Here is a 24,936-nt window from a genome sequence, read left to right on the forward strand (position 1 = left end):
AAAGTGACGTAAAATAGAAACCGGAACTGATTTTCCCACCCTTCCAAACTAGAGAGACTTTTTTGCTGAAAGAGTTTTTATAAAAACACTTTTTAATAGAAAATATTCTCTGAAGAGGGAGGGTGGAAGAATGTTTTTTACCAAGAGAAAATTAATTTTTACACTTCCCACCACCCATCATCTCACCACCACCCTCTTCCTCTCTCTCATTTTTTTTTTCATATTTTTTCACTCTGTTTTTCTCATGCTATACAAACAAGTTAAAAATTTTCTTTAGAAAAAACTTCTCATGAAACTCTTATAGGTAAAACTTTCTTTTCCTATGAGAGATTTTCTCTCTTCCAAATGTGCCCTTTAGCTTTGCTTTCTCTCACAGCTTTTTCTTTTTCCCAAGTTCACGAACACCAAATGTGCTAACCTGCCTTCTCCCCTGAAAATGAATCCTACCAAACAAAACTAAGCCAAGAAGGGAGTCATTAAGGCTTAAACATGATTTGGACTAGGGGTGGCAAAACCTGACACGACCCGCCAACCCGCCTCTTAGGCGGGTTCGGGTTTGGAAAAAACAAACCCGTTTAATAAACGGGTCGACCAGCCTAACCCGTTTATTAAACGGGTAAGATTTGTGTTAGGGGTATGCCAACCCGCCAACCCAGCTGACCCGTTTAATAAACGGGTTAAACGGGTGGGTCAACCCGCCAACTCGTCGACCCGCCAACCTGAGAACCCGTTTACCCAACCCAACCCATTTATTAAATGGGTTGGCGGGTCGTGTCGGGTCACTACAAGAAAATTGTTAATTAGCGACGGAAATTAGCGACAGATTTTTTCCGTCGCTAATTAGCGATAGATTAGCTAGAGATAGAATATGTCGCTAATTAGCGACGGATTAGCGAGGAAACAAATTTTATCGTTAATCTGTCGCTACTTAGCGACGGATTAGCGACTGCATTTTTTGTCGCTATTTTTTATTACAAGAACACCATTTTAGCGATGGATTTAGAGAGGGAACTCTGTCGTCGCTAATTAGCGACGGCGTAGCGACAAAATATATTCTGTCGCTTTTTTTGTATTTTGATTTAGCGACGGCTTAGCGACGGAATGTTTCCGTCGCTAAATGTCGCGTAAATCCCTAATCCCATCCCTCTTTCTCTTTTTCCTGTTTCGCTGTATTGCTCCCGCCCGCCGCCCTCTCCCTCCCGCCGCCCGTCGGCTCTCTCCACCGTCCGGCCGCCGCCGCTCGCCAGCCGCCGCTCGCCAGCCGCCGCTCCCCGTCCACCACTCGCCAGCCGGCGCTCGCCAACTGCCGCTCCCCGTCAACCTCCCGCCACCGCCCGGCGACGCGCAAGTAATCTTCTTCTTCTTCTTCTTCTTCTTCTTCACGCTGTCGTTGGTTGTTTTCATGAATGGCGTTGTATTTTTTGCCTAATTAGGTTTAGTTGTTCTCTTTAAGGGGAGTTTGGGCATCCGGTCTTTAAAGTTTGAGTTAGTTTGAAACGATGAAAGTGTTTATCGTGATTTTGGTTTTAGCTTTCTGACTTTATGATTGATTTGTAATGGTGGGTGGGTGTTAGGAACTATATTGTGTTTGTTTTACTGTTGTATTTTTTCTGTTGTTCTATTTATCCCAAAAGGTACGATAATTTGGGATATTTTTCTCTTCAAAATGAAATTATGATGATTCTTGTTTCTTGAATTATGATACATGTATCCTGAAATGATAAATGTGAAAACTGTGATGCAACTTCTCCAAATAAAGTCTTCTAGGTTGTTACCTTTATCTAGATGAATGAATCGGTCTAGATAAATAGTAATTGGTTACTTTGGGCCTTTGGCATCAGTGAGGGAGAATTCTTCGTTAAGATGTCTTAAGTTCAGGTCGACCAACTGTTTTATTCAGTTGTTGTTAATGATCTCCAATTGTGGAATAACCAGCTTTCTATGTAGCACGAGAAAGTTTTTCTATGCACAAATACACAAGCAAAAAAATTTATCTTTCATTTCCATTCTGTTTTCTCATGCTAAACAAACAAGCAAAAAAAATCTTTTGGAAAACTTCTCATAGGCAAATCTTTCATTTCTAATTTGTTTATAACTTTGTGCTCCTATATCAAAATGACATGATTTTTGTTAAGTCAAAAAACTAAGATTGACTAGTTTCAACTTTTTTTTAAAAAAATAACTTAAAAAATGCAGTTTTGATATATATAAAAAATGCAGTTTTGATATAAATGAATATCGGCTCTCTTCTTCTTCTTCTTCATACATGGTCATGTACATGTTACCATTAAATGTATGCACCCTATAGGCATTCTAAACACATGTTATTGGAATCATCAAAATCACATTTCTTCCTTAAGATTCCACATGCTTGTGTTAATTTTTTTCTTCTTTTTTCCACTTTGGTGATGATCATGAATGTGTGCATCAAGCATGAAAGAATCAGATTTCTTTTTTTTTTCCTACTTTGGGCGAAAAGTTTTGTAACATTGGTGCAATTTTGAATTATACTGAAAACATGGGAGCAATTTGAAAAATTAGCCTTTAGTTTTTTCATCGAGTTCTCACTACAATTTGATGTTCAAGCTTCAAAAACAAGGTTCGGAGTGCACTTATAATTTTTCTCCCTTTTTTTTAGGGGAAGACGCTAGTTTAAAAAAATATATCATCAATGTTTCTTTTTCACTTTATTTCATCGCATTTCATCATTAGATATATCATCAACAGTTTAGTTGTTTTTTGCATTGCATAAGTGTTTGTGTTTCCTTAATTAGCTTCAATATTCATTTTAACAGAGTGTTTTTTGCAGATTTCTCAACGGAACTCGCTTGTGCCCCGCCACCCGTGGTAAGTAAGTGACAAAAACAATGCAAATCGGGTAAATACCCGTGGTGAGTAAGTGATGCAAGCGCATCACATGTTATTTAATTTATTGAATGTAACACTTTATTGTTCACACACTCACTTAGTTGTTGATATCTAGGACTGCTTTGTTGGAGTTCGGAGATCATGCTGAGCATGATTTTAATGTTTGAGAATAGAAGTGTTCTTATTTTTGGAGTGCGGAGTCCATGTTATGCATGGTATAGTTAGTGGGATATTGAAGTGTGTTTGCTGCAGGTACATGTTTGACATTTGTTTGATATGAATTATTTCGATGTATTGCAATGTTTGATGTGATTGTATCCATGCTTACATGTTGTTACTTTCAATTTGATTATGTCTTCCATGTGAAATTGTATATTGAAAGCATGCTTCAAATGAATGTATCGTGTCATGAATAGTTTGCACATGAAAATATTAAGTTATCAATGCATGCATCATAATTCTTGTGATTGTATGACATCATATATTGCATGATAAATTTGATATTTTGTTCATCATAGCATTCTGATGGTTCTCTTTTAACTGGTTAGGATACTATTCGTAACATCATACGATAGAATGACTGCAAACCGTGAATGGATGTACCGTAGGTTAGTGGACAATGAGTTATCGCATGAATATATGGATGGTGTCGATAGTTTTATTGAATTTGCAACGGCAAGTGTCAGTACGGTAGATCCCACAGGTCGGATTAGGTGTCCTGCAAGATTTGTAAGAATAATCGATTTGTAGAACCTCATGGCGTTAGACATCACCTATACAGGAAGGGTTTTGTGAGTGATTATCAGAACTGGACGTTTCATGGAGAAGAATTTAGAAACGATTTTGATGCACGGGTGAATTTGGTGCACGATAATTCATATACGAATTTGATATTTGATACTGCAGGAACAGAACTGGGTTCTGCTATGAGTTCTAGTGATGTAAGAACTGCCGTAGATGAAGAATCACCAAACGATGCAGCTAGTAGATTTTATGATTTACTTAAAGATGCTGATGAGCCACTTTGGAACGGTTGTGAGAGTCACACTATCTTGTCTGCAGTTCTTCAACTAATGAATTTGAAGTCCGAGTATAATTTGAGTCCATCATGTTTTGACCGTTTGTGCATGATTGTGAAGAGTATGTTGCCTAAAGATGAGAAATTGCCACAAAATTTCTATCGTGCGAAAGTTATGGTCAACGCTCTAGGTATGGGTTACAAAAAGATTGATGTTTGTCCAAATCACTGCATGTTGTATTTCAAGGAGCAAGAAAACGATATATCATGCCCGTCATGTGGGCATCCTCGGTTCAAGCCAAAGACAAGAGGCAATGGTAGCACGAGATCAAAGGAAGTTTCATAAAATTTTATTTGAATGTATTGTAATACTTGATACGAATGATTCGAATGCATTGTAATACTTGATGTGAATGATTTCAATTATCTGAATGTATTATAATTTATGCAATTAACGAATGATTTGAATTAGTGCAATACTTGATGTCAATTATTTGAATTATTTGAATGCATTGCAATGCTTGATGTGAATGACTCGAATGCATTGTAATACTTGATGTGAATGATTTCAATTATCTGAATGTATTATAATTTATGCAATTAACGAATGATTTGAATTAGTGCAATACTTGATGTCAATGATTTGAATTATTTGAATGCATTGCAATGCTTGATGTGAATGACTTGAATGCATTGTAATACTTGATGTGAATTATTTGAATGTATTGTATGAGGTTCGTGGAGGTTATAGTGGTCGCTCATCCAGTAGTAGCCAGGCTCAACCTTCATCTTCACGGGCTCCTGTGATAGGTATATCATATAACTAATTAGATGCTTGATTAGTTCAAATGCGCATTCTGAGAATTTCTAATGTATTTTTTTACAGATGATGTTGCGCCTGTACACGACCCACCTACACCAGTTGATCGCACAAGTCAACAGCCAACATAGGAAACAGGGTCTTCTTAGGCTGGCACAAGAAGACTCATTCGAATAGTGTATATCGATAATCGACCGTAAGTATTTTGTTTTCGATTATTGCATATCTTTTAAATATTTTATATTGATATTTACTGTGTAACAATTCATGTGCAGCACGAGGTTTGAGCCACAAGAAGTAGTACGAAAGATTAGGAATTCACTTCTTCAACATCTACCAGGACCAGTTGCTCAATGAAAAGAGTACCCAAAGGAGGTGTTAGACAGATTGTGGTCCTCATTCATGGTATACAGTTGTTCCTCATAGTTAATGTGTTTTATATTCAATTTATTTAAGCAATGTCTACTAACTTTCTGAAAATATTTGTAGGCTTCGAATCGCTTTGCAACAAAGGTGGAAGAAAATGATGCAAGGAAGGTGTGGCAGAAGGTGGCTGCCAATCGATTTGCAGACATGCTGCACACTATGAAGACTGCAGCAAAAAAAACATCTGGCGTAGTAGATGATCCATTATTGTGGAAGGGCCATGGTCCTATTACTATCAGGAGATTTTACTGGGATGAAATGTGCGATAAGTGGGTGGGAGATGCATTTAAAAATCGCTCTGCGAAGGCTTCACAAAATCGATCGAAGATGCCCGAAGCCCATCTACACACAGGTGGATCTAAGACATTTGGGAGCCACCTAAAGAAAACGGTAACTCATCAATATATAATATTAATTTTATAAGTATTGTTGTAAACTTGTGTACTAAATCTTTTGTCATTCAACTTCGCAGTAAGCAGAAAAAGGAGGCAGTGTACCATATAAGGATGTGTTTGTAGAAACACATAAACGGAAGACCACGGGAGTCTTCGTATCAGAGAAGGCGAGAACGACAACGGTATGTATTAATTCTATTAATAAGCATTGCAATATATATGCAAGTTATCATAATGTTATCATTAATTATTAATGAATACTTTAAACATTATTTTGTAGGAGGCATATGAGCAACAGATGGTAGAGCGATATGGCGAAGACGCTACTCAGCATCCATCATTTGATCCTACAACATGGGTGACTGCAGCAGGTGAACCCAAAAAAGGTCGCGTGTTCGGGTTTGGGAGTAATATGAACACTTCACCAGTTATTGGTTCTATATGTGCTCGCCGACTTCTTGCGCCGACATAAGCTCCAAGCAGCCGACTATTCTTTCCGGTGATGATGTACGCGAGATCATTAATGAATCACTGAATAACTACTTCCAATACACCGTCGCCCCCTTTCTCCGAAATGAGATCAAGGCCGCTGTTCAGGATAGGGGATCTTCGATTTCAGGTCCCTCTCAGGTATAATCACATATATAGTTTTTTTGACTGTCTTAAAGCACATCTGAGCATGGTAGAATCACATATAGAGTTTTTCTAGATGCCTTAGAACACATATGAACATGCTATAATCACATATTCAATTTTTTTACTGCCTTAGCACACATATGAGCATGATAGAATCACATATAAAGTTGTTTTGCCTGCCTTAGAGCACATATGAGCATGCTATATTCACATATTCATTTTTTTTACTGCCTTAGCACACATACGAGCATGATCGAATCACATATATAGTTTTTTGCCTGCCTTAAAGCACATCTGAGCATGGTAGAATCACATATAGAGTTTTTTTATATGCCTTAGAACACATATGAACATGCTATAATCACATATTCAATTTTTTGACTGCCTTAGCACACATATGAGCATGATAGAATCATATATATATATATATATATATATATATATATATATATATATATATATATATAAAACTTTTTGTCTGCCTTAGAGCACATATGAGCATGATAGAATCACATATAAAGTTTTTTTGATTGCATTAGAACACATATGAGCATGCTATAATCACATATTTAGTTTTTTGACTGCCTAAGAACACATATGAGCATATTATAATCACATATTCAGTTTTTTGACTGCCTTAGCACACATATGAGCATGCTATAATAACATATAGAGTTTTTTAACTGCCTTAGAACACATATGAACATGTTATATATCATTTATGATAGAATCACATATAAAATTTTTGGCTTTGCCTGCCTTAGAGCACATATGAGCATGCTATATTCACATATTCAATTTTTTTACTGTCTTAGCACACATACGAGCATGATCGAATCACATATATAGTTTTTTGCCTGCCTTAAAGTACATCTGAGCATGGTAGAATCGCATATAGAGTTTTTTTAGATGCCTTAGAACACATATGAACATGCTATAATCACATATTCAATTTTTTGATTGCCTTAACACACATATGAGCATGATAGAATCACATATAGAGTTTTTTTATTGCCTTAGATCACACATGAGCATATGATAGAATCACATATAGTGTGTAATTTATTTCATTATATTTTGTTTATCAATACTGACTGTTCTTTTCTTGTGTAGGCTGCTAGCGATAATCAGGGTAGTGGAGCTGAAGGGACAGATAAAGACAATGAACAAGAAGACGCACAAAATCTTGGCGATGATTAGAGGACTGTGTTGAAGAAGTTCTATTTTTTTTATTTTTCCTAAATGTAATTGTTGAATTGTAAATAATTAAACTTCTTAATTTTAAGGTGGAATGATTAATTATTGTATATACTTGTTATATGAATTTTTTTGTGTGGTTTGTTTTTTATTTACAGGAAATATAAATTGTACAGGAAATAGAAATTGTACAGTTCTCGGTAATTAATTTTTAAATAATTTTTTTTTTATTTTTTTTCGTGTTTGCGACGGATTAGCGACGGATGATTCCGTCGCTATTCATATTAATCTAGCGACGGCATAGCGACGGAACCATCCGTCGCTATTCATATTAATCTAGCGACGGAATTAAATCCGTCGCCAAGCCGTGGTCGCCGTTTAGTACCAGCGGATTGGCGACGGAATATAACGCTCGTTATTCCGTCGCAATTAGCGACGGACCTAGCGACGGAATAATTCCGTCGCCAGTTAGCGTCGAAATATTCGCGACGTAAGCATACTGTCGCCTCGTTGTCGCTAATCCGTCGCTAACTATGTTAGCGACGGAATGTGGTCGTCGCTAATCTACTGCTTTGTTGTAGTGGGTTACCCTTTTATTAAACGGGCCGGGTTCATGTTTGTCACAGCCGACCCGTTTAATAAATGGGTCGGGTTCGGGTTGAGGTATCCTGACCCGTCAACCCGACACTATTGCACCCCTAATTTGGACTCTCTCTCTCTCTCTCTCTCTCTCTCTCTCTCTCTATATATATATATATATATATATATATATATATATATATATATATATATATATATATATATATATACAAAATTCGTACCTTTGTTTGATAAGAGTGACCCATCAGTGTCTCTAGTCAATTAAAATGGTTCATGTTTCATTTGGTCAAGAGGACATTATACAATGAAAGGACAAACCTCCATACCTCCGTAGTGGAACCATAAGGATCGCCCGAGCCAGATATCTGAATCAATTCATTAAAACGCATATAAACCCTAAAACCATAATTAATGTCCATGACAATTTATAAACCCCAATTCCTACAAATGTTATAAATTTTGTATTATGTTAATTGATAAAAAAATGAAGCCCCTAATATTCTACTAAAAATAAAACATTTACTATTCATGAATTCGTGCTTAATAATAATTAAAAAAAAACCAAAAATTATAACTAGATCATTTATGTCGTAATAAAAAAAACTAAAGCAAAGTAACAAACATTATCAATAGACATGCTAATTCAGACAAGCATCCTCAATTTGAATTCTAAAAACCAAAATAAATGCACTTCATTTTTTTCCAAATATAACAAAAATGCCACTCTAGGTAGAAGGCCTACTTTTCATGCTACCTACCTCCCACTTAGAAATAGACAAAATTGACATTATTGGTCACATAACCTGACTGGGTCAAGGTTGCTTTGAAATTTAGTGAATAGATTTGAACCAGATCCAACAAGTTGGACGTATATCAAGCATTTGCTAGTAGAATCATAGTCCAAACCATTGATCCAACTCATGCATGTATGCTTTCACAATCTGCACCATTCTGGATCTAGTCTGCTCAAGTCAGGCAGTAAACTGGTCAAGCATATTTTGGTCAGATCTTGACAGTGAGACCTGATCAACCCACTTTTAAGTGGGTTGAACCTATATATGAAATGAACAGGTTTGACCCTTTTCAACAGGCTCCAACCAAAAGATATCCTGGCGCGGTTCAATTTTTGGACCTGGACTTGACCCTAGATCCAAAGTTAATGCTAATCATAACAAGTATCCGGAATGAAGTTCTTTTAACAAGATGGTCATGTCATTCCTTAGTCAAGATCTGGACATTGCTGCAACAGATTTGAGGCTGGATCTGAATTTGAACTAAGATGACAAAGTGACTTTCACTGAGTTACGTGCCTACCCTAACCTCAATGTGGCTCTGCCACTCTTCATTGTAAATTTTTTTTTTTAAAGACAAGCTGGGGGTTAGGCAGACCCTTACCAGTTATACAAACTATACCATTGGGTTTCGAACCAGAGACGTCACAATACAAGGTGACTTGTACTAGCTGCTACTACCAGACCCGCAGAGCCCGCCCGCTTGGTTGAACCTCATTGTAAAGTGTGAAAACGTTGATACATCAATGATATTGGGACCCACCTTGGCAATCTTTATTAGAAAAAAAAATGCTAGTTTTTTGGATTATCTTGGGATATTATTTTTTTAACATCCACAGGTTTGCCTATGAAGTAGCCAATGGCTTTAATCACACAGGACAGAGCGTGTCACTTTCATGCTGATTGTTTCACGTAAAACGTTTTACTCAATCCGCTCTCACCATCTAGCAGCTTCACCAATTGCCAATCTCCTCTTTCCCTTCCCTGAAGTTATTTTAAGGTGGCAAGGCCGTGAAAATAATGATAATAAAAAGTTAAATATATTACACATTAAACAACGGAAACTACATGAAGAACCCCATCATACTAAATTAAACTGGAGCCCTAAAATTTCCAGATCTCAAAATATCCTGCAAGTGAAATGGGTAACGCAAAAAAAAACTAGAAATTGGTTTCTGTGGGCAAACGCAGGATTTGAGCCAGGACAAGAAGTTTATATTCAGGGTAGATATCGGTAGAACCAATTTGCCTGACTTGTGCAGTGGTAAGAGAGACAACTGAACAAGTGGGACGTTTCTGTGTGAAGCTATATTAGTCAGAAATGCAGATGCTCAATATGGGTTATACCCTAACGAAGTTACCAGTTGCCACCAATGTTGTTAAAATCGGTTGAACAGGTGAATTGGTTTCTTTAAACAACCAAAGAATTTAATTGAATCTAATCGAATCGAATCATTTTTGAGACAGAAGATAAACTGTAGAAGAGAGAAGTGTGTGTGTGTGTTGTTAATTATGGTAAACGGCCTGCTTATGGGAAGATGATGTTCAGTCATTTTCCTGCAATGCACAGGGGCTGGGCTTCTTGGAAGATGATGTTCAGTCATTTTCCTGCAGTGCGCAGGGGCTGGGTATATAAAGCCTTCCTTGGGTAGTCGTTTTTTCTGTCTTGAATGGAGATTTTAATTTTAGTGTTTTGTATTTTCATGAGTTACAAGCTCACCAATTGTGTTGCTCTTTGGATTCTAGTTGTAAGACCGTTGTGGCGATGCTGGATCCGTTATCTGACAAAATCCAATCCTATTTTCAATAGGCTAAGGGCTGATTCAGACTGATTTTGACAACATTGATTGCCACTAGTTGGCATGATTGTTTTTAATTTTGCCACCTTACTAAACAAAAAATGTGGAGCCCCACAATCATTGTTTTAAGTGTGTATGATTGTGGATCAATGCATTGATGTGCCTTGCCAATTTCATACCAGACACCCCTAAGGTTGTGCTTTGGGGGCCTAAGCACTGTCAGTGCCATAGTTGCAAGCATCTGTTTGGGAGCCTTGAACTCGAGGTACGTTGCAGTTTTCCAACAACGGAAATTTCCCTGTTTCAGAGTAATGGATTGCAGTTTCGCCAACACGCTCTATTGTTTGAGTGCAATGGTGTTGCCGGCGTTGGGATGAATTGATAACTCCAATACCATATTTCAGCACCACTCATAAGAGGAAGTATTTGACAACTCCATCTTAACTTTATTTTTATTTTTTATTTTAAAGAGGTTAGGCAGACCCCTACCAGTTATACAACTATACCACTGGATTTTGAACCTGAAATTTTCCAACACAAGGTGACGTGCACTAGCTGCTCCTACCAGACAAGCAACTCTACTTTCAAAGAGAGCCTTCGTTCATTCGTTCATCCCTGTGACATATTGTCACGGACACTAGTATTACTCTAATGAAGTAAGGTGTTAACTTGGTTACCAAAGGGGGGCTCTGCCTGGTTGGTAAGAGCTGTCAGTGCAAGTCTCCTTGTGGTGGGATGTTGCAGGTTCAAAACCCAGTGATATGTTAAATAATAATTGGGGGATCTGCCTAAACTCAGCTTGCCTTTAAAAAAATGTAAACTTGGTTGTTGTGTAGGGATGGCAGTGGACTGGGGGCAGGGGCGGGGGACAAGTTCTCCACCCCCGCCCCGTATCAAAATTTTGTTCTTCATCCCTGCCTTCGTTCATGCATGGGTTTTGATTTTAACCTCCATCTCTGATTCATTCTCAGTTTCATATATTCCATCTCTGGTTCAAACTGGGTGAGGCAGAGTGGGGCTCCGTTTTCTCAGTCCTTTCGCTGTTAGAGGAAGGAGAGGAGATAAATGTGAGCTCGTATAGCTCGTTAGAAGAAGGAGAGATGAGAGATTCACGAAAAGGTTTTACGTGAGGATTAAATATATATATATATATATATATATATATATATATATATATATATAAAGGTATAATAGTAATTTTCTTAATAGAGATAGAGAATGAGACAGGACAAGGCCGAGCTAGAGGCAAGAGTAAGTCCCTCCCCCACCTCCATCTTTCTATCCCGGCATGGGTTTTGATTTTATCCTCCATCCTCAATTCATTCTTCTTTTCATGTCCTCTATCCCAAATCCAAACGGAGCGAGGTGGGGCCCATTTCTCTCGGTCCACTGTGCCATCCCTATTGCTGTGAGCACTTTGAGGGGGTGTTTGGGTGACACTCATAACCAGGATATATATTAATTTTCAGCAATTAAAATATTTCATCTCATAAACCTAGGTTGAAGTGCTGTTTGGACTATACTAATTAATGAACTCCAGGCGCATCCAGAAGTTATTTTAAGCTTTGACCCAATGGCTCCACAAAAGTTGGTTCCTCAAACGTGGATTCATGTATGCTGGTTGAAGCATCATGTGTAGGCTGCAGACCCAGCAAGCATGTGCTTAGGTTAAGCATGTGCTTAGGTTAAGCTTGTGCCACAAATCGCGCTTTGTCAGACTTACTAATCATGCATTTGCTTCACTGTGATCATGTTTGTGTAAATAATCCCAGGGAATATTTTCCCTCGTCCCCAACATGAGGAATAATACTTTACTGATTGGGAAACAACATTTTTGTTTAATGGTTAAGAGAAAGGCACGAGATTCATTTCATTCATAAACAATGTAATAGCGTGCCACAGAATGAAGATGCAGCCAATTTCTACCTACTTTTATGCTTTCTCGGGTCCCTGACCATCTTCATAATCTTAATTAAGAGCATATGGCAGTTAAGTATGTTTGAATGTTGATTGGCAGGAGCATTCAGTGCACGTCTCCTTGTGGTGGGAAGTTCAAAACCGGATGGTACATTGAATAATAACTGGTGGGGGTCTACTTTAGCTCTACCCACTGTTTTGTGTTAATGGCATCATTTTAGGAAAATTGTGCTAGCAAGGGCTCCCTTCTCTTGAGCATTGATTTTTGAACTCAGTCAATTAAGAAATCCTCTAGGCATCATTGACATTTAGAGTTCTTCTAATCTTTGGCTAATAACAAATTAGTAATGCCACAGTTAAAACCTTTAGAACACCCAATCGCCAAACCTAGATTCCAAGGTCATTTGGTAGAAGCGACTTGCGAATGTCACCAAGTTGACCAAACATCGTGAGTTCAAAACTCATGGGTGGTGTCCGCTATCACAAGATCGAAGCTGGGTGTACTCTTTGGTGGGCAGGACAGACATCAAGGATTTTTTCAACCGGAGGCTTGCCTATAGTCGATGATGGGGGGATTTTTCTTTTGTCCTAACTGATTTTCCATTTTTTTTAAATAATCCTTCCTTATGTAGCAATCTTTTGAAAAAAAAATGCTTGACAATTAAAGGATTTTCACAAAGAAGTCACCATAGGAGAATGTGAGTTTCAGGGTTTTAATTACCTGGGTCTTACAATAGGTTCAACCATTGCATCGGATACACCAACGGAAGTAAATAAATGCAATCTTTAAAAATCTAACTAGTTGACTTAAGACAATACATAAATTTGCCAACTAGTTAGGCATCCCAACATACCAGCACTAATGCACCAAATCACATTAGAACTCCGAAGTTAAGTGTGCATGGGTGAGAATGATACTAAGTTGAATGACTTCTTGGGAAGTCCTTGTATTGCACCTTTTTTAGGATTGCCCTTCTCTTTTAAGTCTGTGTGTCGACCACTCATCGGTCTCTAATATTGTATGACTTGTCCTACTGTTCTAATGAAATGTATTCCTTAAATTAAAAAAAAAAAAACTGATTAGCACAGGGTTAGCATGAATAGAAATGGTACCCAGTTCCATGAACTATATAGTGTTTTCTATCACTTAGATTCAGTAGAAAGTTGTGAGGTACCCTTCTTCTTAGACGGCTGAGAAAAATCATGAATTCACCTCTTGCCCTTAGGGGTGACTCTATTTCGAAATGGAGCCGTTAGAAAAGGCCAAGCCTAAGTAGGGATGGCAATGGACGGGGACGGAGGACAAGGTCTTCGCTCCCACCCCATCTCAAAATCCTGCCCTCCATCCCTGCACTGGTTTTGACTTTAACCTCCATCTCCACCTCCATTTCCGTTTCATGTCCACCTCCTGTCCAAACGGAATGAGGTGCACCCCCACCCCTCGCCGGAAGCAGATCAGGTCATGCTGAACATGAGCGTTTTTACTCATGCCGACATCGTGGCCATCCGATTTGCATTTTAAAAAGCTCAAAAGTCAACAAAACCATGTGGCATTCATCCAAAATGCAAACAGACGGTCACGATGTCGGCATGAGCAAAAATGCTCATGTTCAGCATGACCTGATCTGCTTCCCCCCTCGCCAGATCCACTGCCATCCCTAAGTTGAGGTCTCTTTATCCTCTTCACTTTAGGATCAGATGAGAACATGGAAGATGGCAAAGTGCCAATCTTGTGAGTTCTGACTTTCTGAGGTGCCTATTTCCTATCATTCATTGTCTCAAAATCAATGTTGTCCCTATCGGTGTTGGCCCTGAATGGTTTGGCCAACGATTCAGATGTGCTGTGTCGAATCTTTCTGGGCTAAAAGATAATAAAAATAATAATTTCAATCAGAACGTTACATATGTTAAAATTATTAAAAATAAAAAATAGTAGAAAATATTTTTTATATTTATTAAAAATAACCGATTCATGGGTGATGCGTATCTATCTTACAAGCCGATACACTCCCATACTGACAACATTGGTCAAAAAAAAAAATTGAGACAAAGCAGATAGGGATGGCAGTGGACTGGGTGGGGGACAAGGTCTCCACCCCCACCCCGTTTCAAAATCTGAACCTTCATCCCCGCACCGGGATGGATTTTAACCTCCACCCCCACCCCGTTTCAAAATCTGAACCTTCATCCCCGCACCGGGATGGATTTTAACCTCCACCCCCGCTTCATGTCCTTCATCCCCGCTCCAAATGGGGGCGAGACCCCATTTCTCCTTTGTCTATAGTCATTCTTTAAAGGATTGGGGGCGGAGCGGGGCGGGTAGGGGAAAGGTGGGGATTGAGACCGGGATGGGGGGTGGGGGGGAAGCGTAAGTCCATCCCCGCACGGGGATAGATTTTAACCTTCATCCCCGCCTCCATCCCCGTTTCATGCCCTTCATCCCCGGGGCGGGGCCCCGGTATCCCCCGGTCCACTGCCATCCCTAAAAGCAGAGGTTGGAGGGATGCGTTCCCATCTTGGAGATTGGATTCAAAATTGCACAAGAGTACAAGAGAAAGAGGAGAATCAATTAAAAGCAGCAGGTTGACAGCCAAATCGATGGTGGAGATGGGGTGGCATGAAAACGATAGATTCTAAGCCGTTGGTTTTTTTCACGGGCCAAACGTCTCCCAAAACTTACAATGGTAGACTTGGCTGTAGCACATAGACTGGGTCACACACCCAAGATAAGGTTTGTCAGATGGGTCTGGATCTAGACCTATGGGATAATAGGAGGCCCCACCTTTAGGTGTAAGACATGGGACCCACCTGAATGGGGGATTGAACTCTGGGTGCGCCTGGTCCAGTGACAAACTCTCAGTATACATGACCAACGTCCATAATTCTATAACCTTGCAACCCGAAACCCGATGAAGATAATAAAAGAATAAAAAAAGTCCCCTCAGCATTTAGGGCTGACATCAGCTCCGTCGGTGGGAGTGCTTTTGTCACCTGAATGGCACTCAAGAGAGAGAGAGAGAACTGGATCAGATAGCGGATCCGAACCCCAAAAAAAAAGACAAACGTAGTCACTTGCCCACACTCCAAATCACTGCTTCCATTCCATTGATGCCTTAGTAATCATAAGACAAATTCATCTTACTTCATGCGTAAATACTATCCATATTAGTAAAAACTTTTGTACGTTGGCGATTTACCAAAAGTTCCTAAAGTTAGATTCCATCGATATTATTCTTTTTTGTCCTTAGTGCTACTCCAAGTTGGAAAAACTAACCAAATTTGCTGTTTTTCGGTGGCATTCTATGCCCACCAAGTTTACAATATATCAATTTTTTTTGTTTTTGATATTTATATTTTTTGTTTTTGATATTTATACGAAGAAACCACTCTCAAGATCAGAGACATAGCCGCGCTGGCTCTGCCTGCTGTACGTACTTACGATCACTATCCTGACAGCATAAAAAAAACTTTGTGGGCTTACCCCTTGCTCCCATAATAAAATCAACATGGCCTTGCACAATGCCTGATGCTCATGAAATTTGAACCTAGATCACCTGCCTAATGACCTGAGCCCCAAACCCACTGCGCCAAACCCCTTTGAGGCATATATCAAAAACGTTTATTAAAACAAAATTGCTAGAATGTCTTGCACAAACTGAAAGGTGATACTCTCTCTCTCTCTCTCTCTCTCTCTCTCTCTCAAGTCATACCCATGGGAAAGTAAAAAACCATAGGAAAGTCAAAAACCATCGGCACTTTCGGTGAGAAATGAGTCAGGGACTGGTCATAGCCAGTGCCAGCTCTCTCTCATGATTTTAATTATTAGATTGAAGGGAAAAATCAAATTGGCACAGGTTAGAATTTTTATTATAGATGCACAGAGTTGCATGATTGAGCCTCCCCCCCCCCACATTGGCTTTTTTACCCACCACACACGCCCACCCATTTGAGGGTGCAGCCACAGATTGTTTTAATATAATCTCATTCTCCTAAGTAATCAACAGACTACTTTCCCCCACTTGCACTTATATGTTTCCAACTCCTAACCTTCTGTCAACCTCTTGATATGATGTTGATGGGTCACTCCAACTGGATGAATGCAATGGTTTAAAAAACACTTAAACATATATTATTTTTTTAAGTCAGCTTGTGATCTGCTCTCAAAGCTCAGCTCATAACGAGTTCGGACTCAGATCGGCTCGTGACAAGCTTAATAGCTGAGCTCGAGTTGGGGTGTACCCTTAACGAGCCAAGCCGAGCCCGAAAAGCTCAATCTCAGCTCGTTTATCAGCCGGGTGTTCGTCCTATTTTGTGAGACTAAAACTTTATTGAATGCATTTCTCATGAGCAACGGACTTGAGATTTTAGGTTAATGAACTTGGTGAGCAAAGCCATTTACAATAAGAACTTAAGGTCTGTTTGTTTCATGCAGCTTCATGAAAATTTGTTCATCTGTCATCCCTTTCCCTTTCTTTTTCATCAACAAACAGTAAAACAAACATTTAGGCAAGAAAGTGCTACTACCCTGACAGAAGCTGGCTTTAGTTTTTCTCACCACCTTTCTCTTTTCGCGTATATAAGTTTTTTCGCATCTTTATTCATGATGCATTCCATGTGTCCCGGACCGCCATGTTTTTCACCTTTTGCAGTTCATGATGCATTCCATGTGTTTCGGACCGCCATGTTTTTCACCTTTTGCAGTTTTTAAGTCAGTGACACCATGAACCAAACAGGTTTTTTTTTTCCATAAAAAAAGACAGAAAAAAAGTTAAATCTTAGAGCAGTTTACGTTATAAATAATTGCAGTTAACTCTGAACGGTTTTGAGGTGTCCAACTGTAACAGTGGTCGTCCTCTTTCCTTCACATTCAAGGGGGACACGACGGTGCTCATCAATGCCATACCAACAAACCCCCTTAACGAAAAGAAAAACAAAAGAGAAAAAAGAAAACGTAAAAGATAAAAAAAAAAAAAAGGTAATCAAATAATTGTCCACTTCCTATGGGTGCACACCATTCAAACAAACGGTTTTGAGATACATCCACGCAACGTCACCATTCCTTCCCAATATCCCATTAATTAACAAGGGAAACAAAAAATTCTCATGTAGAAAGTGATGGCTGCACTCTACCGTACTGTACTCTCTATCAGAAGCACATGCACTCTTCATGTTTTTATGTATATTACGTATCTATGAAATTATTTGTTAGGCATTGATTTTTTGAAGTTCTAAGAACCTATGGACATATGTTTTTCAACTTAACAAGATCATGCCAATGTTTCCATCTTTGCTATATTATTTTTAAATCCGTAAAAATCAATGATTGAAAAAAATCATGTCCGATTTTTTTTGGTTGAAACAAGTAGATTCAAAATGTGAGTCCTAACAAAAGGATCATGATCGGACGGAGGAAATAAAATGCAGGTTAGTGGTTACACCTTTTGGTTAGAAAGTACGGTGCTGTCAACAGTAGAAAACGTTTTCCCGACAGTGAAATCTAGAAGATGAAAAGGATCTCAAAAGATAAAAAAAAAAGGGAAAAAAGAAAAATCCAATCCGGACGTCAAAGGCCGTCTAAAACGCGCCCTATAGCAAACGAATAAGCCCGCGAGTCTCCCCTATCCCTCCGACTACAAAAGCAAAAGCAGGGTTGCTTCAAAGTTTCACTCTCAAGCTCTCTCTCTCTCTCTCTGGTTCTTCTCTCTTTTGTTCGGGCTATTAATTCCGGTGGGTGGCTGAGGTGGAATCCGGCGAGGTTGAAGGGGAGAGGGGCGGCGTTTGAGCAAGGATAGAGGAAATGGGTGGTGTGACTATTCTTTCGGATACGGTGACGGAGATATTGATCCCGGCGGCGTGTGTTGTGGGAATCGTGTACGCTCTGGTGCAGTGGTACCTGGTGTCGAGGGTTAAGATGACGCCTGAGCCGCCCTCCCCAAACAACAACAAGAGGAAGAACGGGCTCTCCGAGCACCTCGTCGAGGAGGAGGAGGGTCTCAGCGACCACAACGTCGTCGGCAAGTGCGCCGACATCCAGAACGCCATCTCCGAAGGTAGACGCCTCTCCCTCTCGACGTTTTGGGCTTCTCTTTCTTTTTCTCTCTCTCTCTTTTTTGTTTTCTTTGTTTCGCCTCCTTTTTAATGGGAAGGGAGAGAGAACGAGCGTAGGTGTTAGTTCGTTCTTTTTTATTTGATCTCGTTGGTGTTGATTGAAAACGTTGGTTTGGTTTTTCTTCTTGAGAGTCTTGTTTTTGTTTGTTATTTTTTTTTTTGGTTTGTTTGGTAACACTATTATGAATATCAACTCTTCTTTCTGTGGTTGTTGGGGGAGATGATATTAGTTTTTTATATCATTTCTAGTTTAAGGTTTTAAGAGAAAATTTGTTTTGGATTTGCTGCGTGGCGTTTGAGTCATGAGTCTCGTGACTTCAGTCTTATCTGTATAGTTCAGTCATCACTGTCTGTTTTTTTCTTTTGGTTTTAAGTATTTGTAAATAATAATACTGTTGTGAATATTAATATATGGGTATGGTGGTGGATTGATATTTGTTATTTCCATCATTTGTTTATTAGTTTAATCTCATTCGTCATCACATACTTATTATATTGTTTGATTTTGCGCACCAATATTGTCAAAGTTCCTCCTTTAATCACTATCTTCTTCAGCATCATAATCATGTGTTTGTTATTAGTAGTTGGTGATGTGGTGATCATCAACTCATCATCAGTGTGGGGTTTGTTTGTCATGATCAATGTGTCACTGTGGTTGTTGGAATTGCTGTTTGCGTCATTAGGGGAGGGCGATTATGCGCCCACCGACAACCCCCAATTACCTATTTTTGTTGAAGTTGGTGGGATCTGTAATGACTCCAGTGGGGTACACAGGTGGTGCATCTGCCGTTGCCTTCCAAGAATCGATGGCGGGTGAGCTGTATATGTCCCCGTTTCCGGAGTGCTCGCCATTGTTCTGAGCAAAGCTTCCTTTTTGTTGGGGTGACCATGTGTGGTATCCTGTTAAAAGCGAAGTGGGTCTCAGTGTCCATCTCTACTGTACCTAGTGTTGACCCATTCCTTCTATCATCTCCACTTTCGTTGCCTCTAAATTTGATCTTTGGTATTCCGAAAACTTGAATCATGCCATCTTTCTTCCATCCCATTCTATTTTATTATAATTTTCCTTTCTTTGTTTCCAGAAATCAGAAAAGAGTTGATTATAAATATGATGTCAGTTCCACATTTAAAGATATATTTTATTTGCTTAATATTGGTATATGACCCCAATACACCTTCCGTGCTCTGTCCTGTATTTCCTATTCTTTGAGCTTAGGAATTGGAATATCGCCGCATTTCACCTTTCAGTTATTATTTTCAAATGCTGTTATAATTTATGAATGTGGCCCATCCTTTGCTCAGAGATCATTTTTAATTTGTTGGGACCCTTTACTCCGTACCTCTTTCTTTATCTACTTTGTGAACTATTTCAGGAAGAAGAGAAGGGAAAAAGAGCTGATCGTGTAGTCATTCTTGTTATTTTTTGAGCATTAATTATTTTATTTTCCCCCATCAATGAATACACAGCTGGTTCAGTAGAGTCGCGTTATCCTAGCTGAGATGTCTTGCGTTCAAATCCCACTGAGGTTATAACCCCAGCTTGCCTGTCAATAGGAGAGAAAGAAGACACAGTACGAAAGAAATTGTTTATGTACAATTCAACATGGTGATAAACATGCCTCTCTAGAGGCATTCTCGTAGATAACCAAGGTGCTCGTTTTATCTCATCCATCTCTTGCACGATGCCTATGCTTCCTATTTCTTACCACCATATACCCAGCACTCTGGGGACTTCTAAATCAGTCCCCATTCTCTACTGATGATTATGGCTACTGGTGCAGTGTTTATCAGTCATATTGTTGGCAATGACGAATTAACACTTTCACTGATTCCACCTTTTTTCTTGATCTCCTTACCACATGTCCCCCTTTATCTTTACGGTGATTGTGCATGCAAGAGAGAACCACCCAACCCCATGTCTGAGCAGATGAAACAAAATCTTCTGTATTTGTTGCAGGTGCCACTTCATTCCTTTTCACTGAATATCGGTATATGGGGGTTTTCATGGTTGCCTTTGCTATCTTGATCTTCCTGTTTCTTGGATCTGTGGAGGGATTCAGTACAAAAAGCCGACCATGTACCTACAGCAAAGAAAATATGTGCAAACCTGCTCTTGCCAATGCTATTTTCAGCACCGTCTCCTTCGTGCTAGGTGCTTTGACGTCTGTGGTGTCTGGTTTCCTTGGAATGAAAATTGCAACATATGCAAATGCTCGGACAACTCTTGAGGCAAGAAAAGGTGTTGGAAAGGCTTTTATTATAGCATTCAGGTCTGGTGCAGTTATGGGATTTCTTCTTGCTGCAAATGGTCTGCTTGTGCTCTATATTGCCATCAACCTCTTCAAGCTGTATTATGGTGATGACTGGGAAGGTCTTTTTGAATCCATCACTGGTTATGGGCTTGGTGGTTCTTCCATGGCTCTCTTTGGAAGAGTTGGTGGAGGCATTTACACTAAAGCTGCAGATGTTGGTGCAGACCTTGTAGGAAAAGTTGAGAGGAACATTCCTGAGGATGACCCACGTAATCCTGCTGTAAGACTTTTTGACCCTTTGGTCATTGGATCATCTATGACCACCATCTTCATAGCTAATGCTCTCTGTGTATTTTTCTTTCTTGTGTCTTGCTAATGCGAAAACATCTGTATGTTTCAGGTGATTGCTGATAATGTGGGTGACAATGTGGGAGATATTGCTGGAATGGGATCTGATCTTTTTGGTTCATATGCTGAGTCTACCTGTGCAGCACTTGTTGTGGGCTCTATTTCTTCATTTGGAATCTACCATGAGCTAACCCCTATGCTTTTCCCCTTGATTGTTAGCTCTGTGGGTATTTTGGTGTGCTTGATTACCACACTTTTTGCGACTGACTTCTTTGAGATCAAGACAGTGAAGGAAATTGAACCAACACTAAAGAGGCAGCTTATTATCTCCACGGCTTTGATGACTGCTGGAGTTGCCATTATTTGCTGGCTTGCTCTCCCACCATCCTTCACAATTTTCAATTTCGGAGTTCAGAAGACTGTGAAGAACTGGCAAGTGATACTTTGTTTTACTATTAACAGAAGACAGCAAGATGGTACATTTATGTTATTAATTGTTCATTTGTTCTGACTTGAATCCTTTATGTGTGGCAGGCAACTTTTCTTCTGTGTTGCCATCGGTTTATGGTCTGGTCTTATTATTGGATTCGTAACTGAATATTTCACCAGCAATGCATATGGGTACTTGTTATTGTTTATTATTTATTATTATTGTTCTTGTTGTGTGGATGCTGTATTTTGATTCTTACATCTTCGCACAAACTGAAGCATTAATTTTGTATTATCCTATTTCATATGCAGTCCCGTTCAGGATGTTGCAGATGCTTGCAGGACTGGTGCTGCAACTAATGTTATTTTTGGCCTGGCCTTGGGATACAAGTCCGTTATTATACCAATTTTTGCTATTGCTCTGAGCATCTATGTTAGTTTCAGCCTTGCTGCTATGTACGGTATTGCCATGGCTGCCCTTGGAATGCTCAGCACAATTGCCACTGGGCTGGCCATTGATGCTTATGGTCCTGTTAGTGACAATGCTGGTGGTATTGCTGAGATGGCTGGAATGAGCCACAGGATCCGTGAGAGAACTGATGCCCTTGATTCTGCTGGAAACACCACAGCTGCAATTGGCAAGGTATGAGCATAACTGGTGCTTCCCTGTTATGCAATGATTGTGAACCGTCTACCTTTTTTCATGCAACAATTGATGCAAAAAACTAATTTAACTTTATTTGAGTGAGGTAGAATTATTGGTAGCTGTTTAGTAACTTTGTTTTCATTATGCCATACCAGTCAAAATCTGTGCTTAAAACATGAAGTGAGGTGCTTTGGTTGCTTCACTGGTCATATTTGTTCAACTTCATCATCGCAGTATCATATTGACATACTGTGAACAACCTTTGACTTTAAAGGACATTGAAAGAAGTTTTTTACATGAATTGGACGTTACTGTTACTCGTAGCCCTGTAAGTTATAAAGCTATCGCATTGAACGTCATGTAAAATTTATTACATTGAGGACTTAATGTACATTTCACTTGACCTTCTTTTATGTTTTTAAATGTTTGTATTTGGATTTTGGATCATGACATGCAAATCTTCTATGTTCTGCAGCCAGTTATTACTAATTTTTTATTAGGGTGCCTTTTGAGGAATGATTTGAACTATTTGAAGCTAGGAAAACATTATTCTGGTTATTTCTTCGATCGTAGTGCACCATTCACTGTTCTTGGTTTGGCCCCAAATTTATATGCATTACCTTCTTGGTGCGTGCTTGACTGTTACTGCTGTTTGCACTATAGGGTTTTGCAATTGGATCGGCTGCTCTGGTTTCACTGGCACTCTTTGGAGCTTTTGTTAGCCGGGCAGGGATTTCTATTGTAGATGTCTTGTCCCCCAAGGTTTTCATTGGGCTGATTGTGGGTGCAATGCTTCCTTACTGGTTCTCAGCCATGACAATGAAGAGCGTAGGCAGTGCAGCACTGAAGATGGTGGAGGAAGTGCGTAGGCAGTTCAATACCATTCCTGGTCTCATGGAGGGCATTGCAAAGCCAGACTATGCCACCTGTGTCAAGATATCCACAGATGCATCACTCAGGGAGATGATTCCTCCTGGTGCTCTCGTTATGCTCACTCCCCTCATTGTGGGAACCTTCTTTGGTGTGGAAACTCTGTCTGGAGTGCTCGCTGGTGCTCTTGTTTCTGGGGTACAAGTAAGTATTCAGTTTATAAGTTGATATTTGCTTTGTTCTGTTGCTTTTCGGATTCTTTCTCCTGCGCTGTTGTTCATTTCTTAATCTTTCTGGGACAGATTGCCATATCAGCATCCAACACTGGTGGTGCATGGGACAATGCCAAGAAATATATTGAGGTACTGATGCTAAATATCTCTTTGTTTCTTGGTTGATTGGGACTTTGTCCAAGCTTTTTGGTTTGCCATAACCCAAAGACAACTTATACGGAACAATTCCAAAGAAGAATTTTCTTTTTGATGATGCTTTGCAAGAGTATTTTATAATGCTTTTATGCTCCCTCTTCTTTTTTTTGGGTTCTTAGATAATCTGGCAAAAAACCTTTGTTATTAAAAATCTGTCCTTGATGTCATGGCTGTAATAATCTGTCAGGAACATCTGTAGCTTGTAAGCCACTGAATTTTTTGGGTTTGTCAAGAGTGATTCAGATGATTCTTTTCATTATCTATTTATTGTGCTGTCGGCCTCAAAAACATTTAGTAGGTTTCCACCAACAATGGTTACTAACTTGGACTGCACTCTGTATTCTACAACAGGCCGGCGTCTCCGACCATGCTAGGTCCCTTGGGCCGAAAGGATCAGATCCACACAAGGCTGCCGTGATAGGTGACACCATTGGAGACCCGCTGAAAGACACATCTGGTCCATCCCTCAACATTTTGATCAAGCTGATGGCTGTCGAATCGCTTGTGTTTGCACCGTTCTTTGCCACTCATGGAGGTATCCTCTTCAAGATCTAAAAAGGGCACAAGAGCAAGGACCATGGTCTCTCCGGCCCCTTAGTTTTCCTACCTTTTTTTTTAGTTTCCCTACCTTTTTTTCCCCACTTCGAAGTGATATTTTTACCTGTTCTGGTCAATGCTCTCGGATCACCCACATGGGCGAGTTTTGTTTTCTGTTCTTAAAAGAGAGATGGTTGTTGCTTTCGTTTTTGCTTTTTGCTTTATCTACTAGGTTCATCACGTCATCATGTGTAGTGTAGGGCATGTTTGATGGCTTATCCAGGTTTGGACAAAATGAACAAAAATGACGGAACCAAACATTGGTTTGGTTCGTTATATAACAACTGTTTTAAATCCAATGTTTGTTTGGATCTTAATCAGATGCTATGTTCCAAATGTTCATTGTTTGATGATGATGTGCGGATAACTTGGACAGTCATAGATAATGGGTCAAATTATTTTGTTTTTGATCGTATGACCCGATCTGTTCACCTTTTTTTTTAGACAACACGCCCTATTCCTCATGAAACAAAAACTCAAATGAATAGCTGCATTTTGCAGCTAACATACATCTTGATGCTGTGCACATTTAGACTCGATACAGACATTCTTCAATTCCCCAAGTTTCGGGTCAGGTCTCAGACTTATCAACTTGCTGTACCCTTTGCGATGACTAAGATGGTAGCTTTCCAATTAATTGCAACTATAATATCAGTTTCTCCCTTCATTAAATATACATCTTGGCATAGCTCTGCTAATCAAGCTAAGAGACCATATTATATACATTTAAGACTAGTCTTTCCATAACATCAGAGAGAGAGAAAGAGAGTTTAGATACTATAATGGCTTAT

The 24,936-nt window shown here is 39.4% G+C and overlaps 1 protein-coding gene across 1 annotated transcript; it reads left to right on the forward strand.

The window, feature by feature from the left end:
• Positions 1-18,130: 18,130 nt before the first annotated feature.
• Positions 18,131-24,481, forward strand: LOC149842037 (pyrophosphate-energized vacuolar membrane proton pump-like). Its single transcript, XM_089998857.1, has 8 exons — positions 18,131-18,517; positions 20,533-21,107; positions 21,228-21,607; positions 21,710-21,796; positions 21,917-22,247; positions 22,914-23,324; positions 23,423-23,482; positions 23,900-24,481. The coding sequence occupies exons 1-8, from the start codon at positions 18,265-18,267 to the stop codon at positions 24,101-24,103; spliced, it is 2,301 nt and encodes a 766-aa protein (XP_089854983.1). The 5' UTR covers positions 18,131-18,264; the 3' UTR covers positions 24,104-24,481.
• Positions 24,482-24,936: the final 455 nt, after the last annotated feature.

This window comes from Nuphar pumila, chromosome 3 (genome assembly GCF_984573655.1).
Source record: "Nuphar pumila chromosome 3, dmNupPumi1.hap1.1, whole genome shotgun sequence".
Lineage (NCBI taxonomy): Eukaryota > Viridiplantae > Streptophyta > Magnoliopsida > Nymphaeales > Nymphaeaceae > Nuphar > Nuphar pumila.

Bases quoted from the DNA above. Each gene is read 5' to 3' on its own strand.
- LOC149842037 (XM_089998857.1), top strand. From the start codon at position 18,265: ATGGGTGGTGTGACTATTCTTTCGGATACGGTGACGGAGATATTGATC. The intron at 18,518-20,532 runs GTAGACGCCTCT...TATTTGTTGCAG, and splicing joins CCAGAACGCCATCTCCGAAG to GTGCCACTTCATTCCTTTTC. The intron at 21,797-21,916 runs GTACTTGTTATT...TTTCATATGCAG, and splicing joins TTCACCAGCAATGCATATGG to TCCCGTTCAGGATGTTGCAG.